Source organism: Microtus ochrogaster, chromosome 10 (genome assembly GCF_000317375.1).
Source record: "Microtus ochrogaster isolate Prairie Vole_2 chromosome 10, MicOch1.0, whole genome shotgun sequence".
Lineage (NCBI taxonomy): Eukaryota > Metazoa > Chordata > Mammalia > Rodentia > Cricetidae > Microtus > Microtus ochrogaster.
Window position 1 is genome coordinate 75,442,961 of NC_022016.1, and position 10,908 is coordinate 75,453,868.

Here is a 10,908-nt window from a genome sequence, read left to right on the forward strand (position 1 = left end):
TATTTGTGTGTCATGTGGGGTCCTAGGGATTTGAACTCAAGTCCTTAAGCTTGCAAGCAAGTGCTCTTATCTGAGCTATCCTCCTAGGCCTCTAGAAAAAAAAACTTTATAAATGATTTTTTAAATCAGTCAATAAATAATAGACATTACTTTTTAGAGTCCTAATCAAGCTGACTTGAAAAATCTAAGTGAAATGGTAATTTCTTGGAGAAATAGAGATTTACTAAAATTGAACCCATTGAAAATAGAATATTTAGCCTAAAAGAAATACAGAAAATGAGGCTGAGGATGTAGATCAGATGGTAAGGATCTAGCATGCAGGAGACCCTGAGTTCAATCCCAAGCACCACAAAAACGATGTGGTGGAGAGGTAGCTCAGCGGTTAAGAGCACTGGCTGCTCTTCCAGAGGTCCTGAGTTCAATTCCCAGCAACCACATAGTGACTCACAACCATCTGTAATGGTATCTTCTGGCCTGCAGGCATACATGCAGGTAAAACACTGTATACATAATAAATAAATAAATCTTTAAAAACCAATGTGGTGTCACAAGCCTCTAATCCCAGCACTTAGGAGACGGTGGGATGATCAGGAGTTCAAGGTCATCCTCAGCTACTTTAAGAGTTAGAGGCCCGGCCGGGTAATCCCAGCACTCGGGAGGCAGAGGCAGGAGGATCTCTGTGAGTTTGAGGCCAGCCTGGTTTACAGAGAGAGAGTATCAGGACAGGTTCCAAAGCTACATAGAGAAGTCCTGTCTCAAAAAAAAAATACAAAACAAAACAAAAAAAGAACTAGAGGGCAGACTAGGTGGGCTACATTAAACCTTGTCTCAAAAGAAAAGGGGAGAGGAGGGGAGGGAGAAGGAGGGGAGGGAATAAAAGGAAAAGAGAGGGGGGAGAAAGGAAAGTAAAGAACAAAGGACAAGGAAGGAACGGGCCAGGCGATGGTGGCGCACACCTTTAATCCCAGCACTCGGGAGGCAGAGGCAGGTAGATCTCTGAGTTTGAGGCCAGCCTGAAAGCCAGTCACAAAAAGAAGAAGAAAGAAAAAGAGAAAGAAAGAAAGAAAGAAAGAAAGAAAGAAAGAAAGAAAGAAAGCACACAGACAACCAAAAAAAAAAAATGAATTCATACAGTGTCACACAGAATTCTTCATGCAGTCTCAACACCCCACAAATGGTGGCAGGGCATTAAAAGTGAAAATTAATCATCTTTTTATAAGCCAATTATGAGGCAAGTATAACATCCTGGGCCAGTGGGTTAGGGCCCAGTGAGAGATAGGGCCCAGTGATGGGCACTTGACTAGCCTAGGCCCAGAATCCCCAGTACCTCAAGAAATTAAAAAAAAAAGAAAGAAAAGAAAAGAAAAAAAAAACTTCTACCGGGTGGTGGTGGTGCATGCCTTTAATCCCAGCACTTGGGAGGCAGAGGCAGGCGGATTTCTGTGAGTTTGAAGCCAGCCTGGTCTACAAGAGCTAGTTCCAGGACAGGCTCCAAAAGCTACAGAGAAACCCTGCCTCAAAAAACCGAAAGGGGGCTGGAGAGATGGCTCAGAGGTTAAGAGCACTGCTCTACCAAAGGTCATGAGTTCAATTCCCAGCAACCACATGGTGGCTCACAACCATCTCTAATGGGGTCTGGTGCCCTCTTCCAGCCTGCAGGCATAAACACAGACAGAATATTGTATACATAATAAATAAATAAATATTTTAAAAAAAAAAAAACCAAAAAAAAAAAACCTTTCATGTGATTACAGTGTGGCAAATGAGGTCTAACTAGTGCAGACTAAGTTTAAAACCAGAAGAAATTGACATTAAACTTGATGAACATAACCAAAATGGGGAGCAGGGGTTATGGCAGGGCATGGTAGGACACACCTATAATGTAGGTGCTTAAGACACTAGAGCAGGAGGATCAGAAGTTCTAGGCCAGCCTGTACTGTATAAGACCCTCTCTCAGAAAAATAAAAACATATAAAACATTGAAAAATAAACAACAGGGGGCTAGAGAGGTGGCTCAGCAGTTAAGAGCACCAGCTACTCTTCCAGAGGACCTGGGTTCAATTCTGTAATTCTGGGCTATCTGTAATTCCAGTTTCAGGGGATCTAGCGCCCCCTTCTGGTCTCTGTGCAAGAGACGCACAGACATACATGCACACAAACAGCCACACACATACAAAGTAAAATTATTTATTTGTTTATGTTTATGGTTCTGCTTTTGCTTTTGTTTTTTGAGACAGGGTTTCTCTGTGTAGCTTTAAAGCCTGTCCTGGAACTCGCTCTGTAGACCAGGCTGGCCTCAGAGATCCACCTCCCAAATGCTGAGATTAAAGGCCTTCATCACCATCACCCAGCAAATTTTTTAAATTTTTAAAGAAAAGTAAACAACAAAATCATGAGGAGCTTTGGAGCCAGGAAATGGTATCTGTGGGATAAATGGGTGAATTACGAGTACGCCGTGCAGTCTGGGTAACAGTACCATGTTAGCATAACTAATTTTTTCCTGAAGTGGGGAAAGATGAGGTCTTGCTATGGTCTCCAAGCTGGCTTAGGAGGCCTGGCCTCAAGCAATTCCCCTACAACAGCTAGGACACACACATTGATATGCTTGGCTTTATATTCATTTCTTGATTTTGGTTATTATAAGTTAGCTGTGAAAGTCTGTAATTTATTCTTTTTTAAAACAGAGTCTTACTATGCAGTCCTAGCTAGCCTAAAACTCACTATGCAGATCAAGCTGGCCTTGAACTCACAGACACCCTCCTACCTGGGGTGTCTACTCCTGGCTTGCTCTCAAATATCTAAGTAACACAATAATATAGATAAAAGATACTAAAAAATAAGCATAGCAAAACATAAATAATCTAGAAAATGTATTAGGATTTTTTTGTACTATTTTGTGAAACACTGTCATGAAGTCTGAAATTATTTCAAAACAAGTATGAAAACTGCCAGGCAATAGTGGCACACACCTTTAATCCCAGCACTCAGGAGGCAGAGGCAGGTGGATCTCTGAGTTTGAGGCCAACCTGGTCTATAGAGTGAGTTCCAGGACAGCCAGGGCTACACAGAGAAATCCTGTCTCAAAAAACAAAAAGGCAAAGGAAAGAAAACAACTAGATCAACAACTCTATAAGCCCCTAAGTCTCAAAGTGAATCCCAGTATCCTTCAAAACTGATAGTCTCTCAACTGACAACCATGAACAATTTCAATTATAGGCCAGGGAGATGACTCTGGATCTGAGAGCTTGCCACGCAAGCCTCATGACCTGAGTTTGATATGCAGAACCTAGTTAAAAACCCAGATGCAGAAGCATATCTGTAATCACAACAGACCTATGAGAGACTGGAGACAGAAGCAGGAGAATCACCTGCAAACCCAAGGACCGCTAGTCTGCAGTACACAGCTCAGGGCAGAGACGGAGATGGAGGCAGGAGAATCACCTGCAGGCCAAGGACCGCCAGCCTGCTGCAGTACACAGTGAGGGGCAGAAGCACGAAGAGAGACCCTGCCTTGACACGGCCGAGTGTGAAAACTGACTCCCGAAAGTGGTCCTCCCACACTCACGCTCACATGTGCATACAAAGAATAATAAATAAACAAAACCGTAATCTGGTCACTTTCATTATCTAGAAAGCAAGGAAACTTAAGGTCTGTTTAATAGTCACATTTGTTGCAAAACTCCTTACAACTCTATTTGCAGAATAGATTATTTAAAAACCACCCAAGCTGATTACTTAACCCAGTGCTCTACTAAACACCGTGCTATGATATCAAACACACAGAAACACCTTCCACACATTGGCATGTAAAGTCAGGAGATGACTCATGGGAGAGGCATTCCTAGATTCCCATTTCATGTCCACTAGCAACATCTAACAGTTCCGAGTTCCTCTACCCTGCCTGCCTGTGTTACCAAGCTTAACATAACTGGAGAGAGGGTATTATCAAGATGGCATTCATGTTTTTCTGCTATTATTAGTTAAGACAAGCGTGTTTTTAGGTTTTCAAAAACAAAACTGAAAGCCAAGCTGGGTGGACTCAATCCCCAGTGCTGTGAAGGAGGGAAAGTGGAGGCTGTGTGAGCAGGGTGCTGCAGTGTCAGGACCGGAAACACAAACACATGAACAACTTACGACGACCCTCCTGGCTACACAGTGAGTAACTGGATACACCAGGGTTTCTCTCTACTTCCCAATGAGATGTTAAGCCCTCATCTGTAACATTACCAAAGGACCTCAAAGGTATTTCTAACATCATCCTCCCTCCTAAATTCTAAGGTTGAAACCGGCCTCAATGACTGGCAGATGGGGCCTGTGGAGGGAGGTAGTGAACGGCCTGCTGATGTCCCCAACAAAAGTCACATGTTGAAATCTAATCCCCAAGGTGCTTGTATTAGGAGGAAGGGCCTTCATGAACAGGATTAGTGTCTCATAAAAGAGCTCCTGGCAGGGCTGGGGGTGTAGCTCTGTTGGTAGAATGCTTGCCTAACATTCAGGTTAAAACCCCAGCACCATGTATAGGATAACAACCTATAACTCCAATTCCAGGGGATCTGATGCCTTCTTCTCTTCTCCAAGGGCACCAGGCATGTACGTGATACACAGACTAACACACAGGCAAAACACCCACACACATTAAAAATAAAGAAAAACTATTTTATTTGTGTCTTATATCTTCCAGTCCCTCCCGCGTCCTTAACAAATACCTGCTGTTTCTTACTGTACGAATATAACCAGTAATAAACCCGAAGGGTGGTGCTGTTGCCATTATTTTGAGGCAGGCTCTCACTATGTATCCTTGGCTGGCCTGGAACTCACTATGTGGACCAGGCTGGCTTGAACTCAAGCAGATCCAACTGCCTCTGTACAGGAATTAAAGGCGTGTGTCACCATACCCAACCTCTAAAGCAGTGGTTCTCAGCCTTCCTAATGCTGCAACCCTTTAATACAGTTCCTCGTGCTATGGTGACCCCCAACCATAAAATCATTTCATTGCTACTTTGCAACTGTTATGAATCATTAAAAAGCATCCTGATAGGCAGGATGCTCTTAGGTGATCCCTGTGAAAGGGTCATGTGACCCATACATATATACACACACACACACACACACACACACACACAGGATTGTTTTAACATACCATATTTTTCCATATGCTCCTTCCCAGCTCTCCCAAACATCTGTGAAGCAATTGGGTGAGCAGACAATCCATACTTATTGATCAAGACATCAAGATGTTTGTCAATTGGATTAGACCGATCTCCAAACTTAAAGAGAAAAAAATAAAATTTAATGAGCAGTTGATATAAAACTGTTTCTTGCAACTTATGCTGTTGTAATGACATTTTCTTATCTTGAGAGCACAGTAAACAAAAAAATTGTCTATGTGAATAAAATCATTGAGAAATGCTTTGTCACAGGAAAACATGAGAAGCCAACGATTGGGAGGTAGAGGAAGAGGGTCAAGAGTTTAAAATCAGCCTTAGTATATAGGAGTCAGAGGCCAGTGTGGAACACATGCAACTCTGTCTCAAGAATATATACATATTTCCTTGCTTATTATTTTTTCTTTCTCTCAGGTTTTGTTTTAGTTTTGAGAAAGGGTCTCTCCACACAGCCCTGGCTGCTCTGGACCTCGCTTTGTAGACCAGACTGGCCTAGAACTCACAGGAACCTACTGCCTCTGCCTCCCCAGTGCTGGGACCACCATGCTTGGCTTATTAATTCTTTTGAGTGTGATCCCCAGCACCTACGTGGTAGAACAAGAGAACCAACTCCCTGCAAGTTGTCCTCTGACTCCTTTCTCTTTCATGCCATGACAGATGAAGAAGACATTCAAAAGGACACACACACACACATAAAACAAATATGCATGAATTTAAGTTTTTTCCTAGGTTTTAAAAGTATTCTGTTATTGTATATATGTTTTGGCTGCATGGATGTCTTGTGAACCATGTGTGCCTGGTGCCCCAGATAGTTGTGAGTCACCATGTAGATGCTGGGAATCGGATGCAGGTCTCTGGAAGAGCACGCAGTGTTTCTAACTGCTGACCATCTCGCCACCCAGTAAATTAAAAAAAAAAATGTTTACCAAACATTCACTATCCACTGTTCAACAGTAACTATTCAAGACATAGGAAATAAAGGCACGAGTGTGTCGCTTAAGGTTCTTCTCATCAGACATTTAGATTAGGGGAGAAAAGAGGAAAACGGTAAGACTCAATTACCACGCAAATAATAATGCTATAAAACCAGAAACACTGAGTGGGAAGCTGGAGCTCAGGACAGCAGTCCAGAGCTTAGGTGGGGCTCTGAAGGGCTCGAGGAAAGAACACTCAGGGCAGACGGACAATGAGAATGAAGGGAAAAGCAGGAGCGAAACTGGGGCTTTCAGAAACACAGCCAATCAGGATGCGGAGAATGGGGTCTGATAGCCTGAGTTCAACCCCTGGAACCCACCGTGGACCTGATGCCTGAGGTTGTCCTGACTTCCAAACCTGCACCGTGGCATGTACACACCCACCCTCACACCCACACCCACACCCACACACACACACAGACATGGGGGAACAGGGGTAAATGCAACAAAAAAAATGTTAAGGCTGTGTTTGAAGCCCCTTGAGATGACACTACAGGACAGATGCAAGCTACAATAACAACGGACAGGACTACATGCTGATCAGACTGTTTAATTATGTGTACCTCTGCCCTCGTTTAAACCTAATGATCCTGGCAGCAGCACCCTGAAGACGGACTTGAGGTGACTGCATCCTTCATATCTGTTCCTCTTCCCGTTGTGGCCTTGTTGACTAGATCTCTCCACTTCCCACCATGGCTCATCTATTTAAGTAGTATCCTGGGGATACTTGCCACCAAGCCTAACGACCTGGGTCCCTCACAGTGGAAGGAGAGAAGCGATTCCTGTAAGCTTTCCTCTGACTTCCAAGCAGGCCATGGTAAACCTACACCTAACCATTCCCCACTCCACCTCAATACGCACACACATACACAAATATAATTCTGAAAAATTCAAATATAGCTTATTTGCTTTATATATTCATATTCATTTCAACAAGTAATCAATGTAAAAACAGGAGATATTTTACTTTTTGAGACAGGGTGAGCTCTTAGCTATCCTGAAATTCACTATGTAAACCAGGCTGGCTTCGCACTCAGAGAGATCCAACTGCCTTTGCGTCCTGAGTTATATTCTTTTATCAAATTAAGTCTTCAGAATAGTGTGTATAAATCAGACACGGTATCACATGCCTTTAATCCCAGCACTTGGCAGAGGCAAGGGGATCTCTCTGAGTTCCAGGCCAGTCTGGTCTACAAGGAGAATTCCAGGACAACCAGGACTACACAGAGAAATCCTGTCTCAAAAAAACAAAAAACAAAACAAAACAAAAAAAACAACAACAAAATTGTGTATATTTTACACCTATGACACATCCCAATGTAGAAGTAAATCATTTATTTATTTATTTATTTTATTTGGTTTTTCAAGACAGGGTTTCTCTTAGCTTTGGAACCTGTCCTGGAACTAGCTCTTATAGACCAGGCAGGCCTCGAACTCACAAAGATCCGCCTGTTTCTGCCTCCTAAGTGCCACCACCGCCTGACTTAGAAGTAATTTTCATTGGGAGTATTCAATATACGTTATATTTAGATTTCATGAAATGACAGTTGTAAAAACAGATTTATGGGCCCAAGTTATCCCAAATACACTCAAAACTTTTTCAGTATTGGAACAGAGTATTCATTTAAGCTTAAATTAGTTAAAATTAAACTTAAAATTCAATTCCTCAGTTACTTACTAGCAAAGCGTACTCCCGTGACGGATGCTCTCTGTAAGAAAGCATCCCTTCTTTAAAAAGCTTCTTTATTCAGTATGTGGGGTGGGTGGGTGTGGACATGAGATTATCAAGATGTGTGTGTGTGTGTGTGTGTGTGTGTATGTGTGTAGGTCAGAGTAGAACTTGCAGGAACTAGTTCTCTTTTTCTACTACAAGTGTCCCAGGGTCAACCTCAGGTCAGCAGGTTGGCAGCCCCTCCTGCTCAAAATAGTAACTCTAAACTTCTCTTAGAACGAAGTGTTGCTTCTGCATGGCAACCTACAAAAACTGGATAGTTGTACCAAGTTATCTGAAGGAGGTAACATGGGATAAACACGGAACAGAGGCCGAACAGGAGCTTCTCCACAGAGAACTACCTAGGGGTGGCACACAGAAACAACAAACTGTTTTTCTTAAAATACCAAGGAACTTGCCCAGAAAGGAGAGTTAGAAGTTCAAGAGCACCCTCAACTACAAAGTGAGGCTGAGGCTTGTCTGTAATAATCAAATAAACTGTCAAATCATGGGCTGGAGAGAAGGCTCAGCACTTGAGAGAACTCAAATATCTCAGGCTCTGTTAGCTGCATCCACACTGGGAGACCCAATAAGTCCAAACCCTGAGCAGGCATACAGATACACACAACATGGCATGGAAACACACACACATACACACACACACACACACACACACACACACACACGCTTGTGCAAAGAAACAAAAGCAAATAAATCTTAAAATATATGTATTTTTAAAACATCAAATCATGTTCTCTGCTACTTACTGACATGCTCTATGATGGTCAGATAGACAGTTTTCTCACAGTGTTAAAACACCGAAACAATAATAAACGAGACTCACTTTCATTCCAAGTGATCCCTTCTCCATCTTCTCAAACCCAAGAGCCAACACACAGTCTGCCACACCTTAAAGGAAAAGCAATTATATTGAAATTTCAAATTTCCAGGTACTCAACAAAATGTTCAATTAAATACCTCAATCTAAACAGTAATCTACTCTGGGTATGGTGGCATATACCTTTAATCCCAGCGTTTGGAAGACAGAGGCAGGTGGATCTCTGCGAGTTCCAGGCCAGCCTGGTCTAAAGAGTGAGTTTTGGGACAGCCAAGACTACACAGACAGATTGTGTCCCCCCAAAATATAGATAGATAATTTACATGAAATAAAAATGTGTATTACTATGGGACAATGAAATGGTCTTGTACCCTGTCACTTGTATTGTTTTAATAAAACACTGATTGGCAGTAGCCAGGTAGGAAGCATAGGAGGGACAACCAGGCAAGAAGTTGAAGTTGGGCAACAAGAAAGAATTCTGGGAAGAGGAAAGACTCAGTCTGTAGTCGTCACCCAGACCAAGAGGAAGCAAAATGAGAATGCCTTGCTGATAAAGGTACCAAGCCATGTTGCTGACACAGACAAGAATTATGGGTTGATTTAAGATATAAAAATTAGTTAACAAGAAGCCTGATCTAATAGGCCAACCAGTTTATAATTAATGTAGACCTTTGTGTGTTTCTTTGGGACTGAATGGCTGCGGGACCGGATGGGACAGAAACATCTGTCAACAGCATACCATAACCCTATAGAATTGTTTATTTGTGCATATGTATACACTTATGTTTGTGTATGGTGCACATGCAGATATGCATACTAGTGTGTACATGAGGCCAAAAGTCAACAGTAAGGGTTTCCCTCAATCACTCCCCACCTTGCTTTTGAGACAGATCTCCCTCTGAACCTGCAGCTCACTGCTTTGCCTATTCTAGGTAGGGAGAAAGCTCCAGGGACCCTGCTGTCTCCACCTTCCCAGCACTGGGATTGCTGGTATAGGCCACCATACCTGTGGACAGGGTATCACTATGTAGTGCTTGGCTACCTTTAAGACTGGATTTTCTACATGGGTGACAGGGATCTGTACTCAGATCCTTACACTCGGAGAGCTAACATTTTACCCAGTCGTCTCTCAGCCCCTCATGTTTAAAAACTTAAAAATGACAGTGACAATTATTTTTCACACTTATTGTGTTAGCTTGAGCAGTGCATATGTCCATTCCAGGAACCAAACTCAGGTTGTTGGGCTTGATGGCACATACCTTTACCTACTGAGAAAATCAAGACAGTGCTTAATTCCTTCCCTGAATCTCATTATACTAATAAAATTTTCCATTGGTGTGAAATGTTTCAGTGAAAAAACAAATACAAAAGCAGGGGCCGGAGAGATGGCTCAGTGGTTAAGAGCACTGGCTGTTCTTCCAAAGGTCCTGAGTTCAATTCCCACAACCACATGGTGACTCACAATCATCTATAATGAGACCTGGTGCTCTCTTCTGGCCTGCAGATTTGCATGCAGGCAGAAACTGTATATATAATAAACCTTTTTTTTAAAAAAAAAAAAGCTATTTATAGCAGCTGGGGAGGTGGCTCAGCAGTTAAGAACACTGAGGACCCAGGTTCAATTAATATTATTTGGCCAGAAACGGTAATAAGATACTGGCACGTGCTCTAAGAATGAACTTTTAAACAACAAATTGAGTGAAAGCAGTGACAAAAGGCATGTATTACACGATGCCACTGATAGGAACAGATGAGTTTGCAGAGACAGACAGCAGGTGGTAGGAGTGAGAGCCCACAGTGAGGAAGAAACAAGGACAGCCAGCTGCTGATGCTCTGGAGCTGGAATCTTACTACCTGAAACAAGGTTTTCATGACAGGTGATGAAATGCTCTAAAATACACAATGATGAAGGCTGCACATATGACTACCACCTCATCAGAGTAAACTTCATGATTTGGGACCTTGATTTCAATAAAGCCTTTGGGAGGCACTGGGGATACAGCTTAGTGGTACAGTGTCTGCCTGGCATCCTCAAGGCCCTTGGTTTCATTGTCAATACCACAAAAACGAATAATAAAAGGTTCTTTTTAAAAGCAGTATGTTTTATATGTTAGTATGTTATAAAGCAATCTCTCTCTGGTGGCAACTCAGCGAAGTGATTAAAAGGGGACATTAACCCCGTATTTATTTAAGGACAAGAAACAAGAACCAGAGCCGGGC

At 42.5% G+C, this 10,908-nt stretch overlaps 1 protein-coding gene across 1 annotated transcript in view; it reads right to left on the bottom strand.

The window, feature by feature from the left end:
* Window positions 1-10,908, bottom strand: part of Scp2 (sterol carrier protein 2) — a 79,270-nt gene that overhangs the window by 53,671 nt on the left and 14,691 nt on the right. Inside the window, exons 5-6 of the mRNA XM_005353538.3 lie at window positions 8,695-8,759; window positions 5,141-5,267 (exon numbers count right to left, since the gene is read on the bottom strand). Coding sequence (XP_005353595.1) covers window positions 5,141-5,267; window positions 8,695-8,759 — 192 coding nt within the window. The remainder of the gene's footprint in view (window positions 1-5,140; window positions 5,268-8,694; window positions 8,760-10,908) is intronic.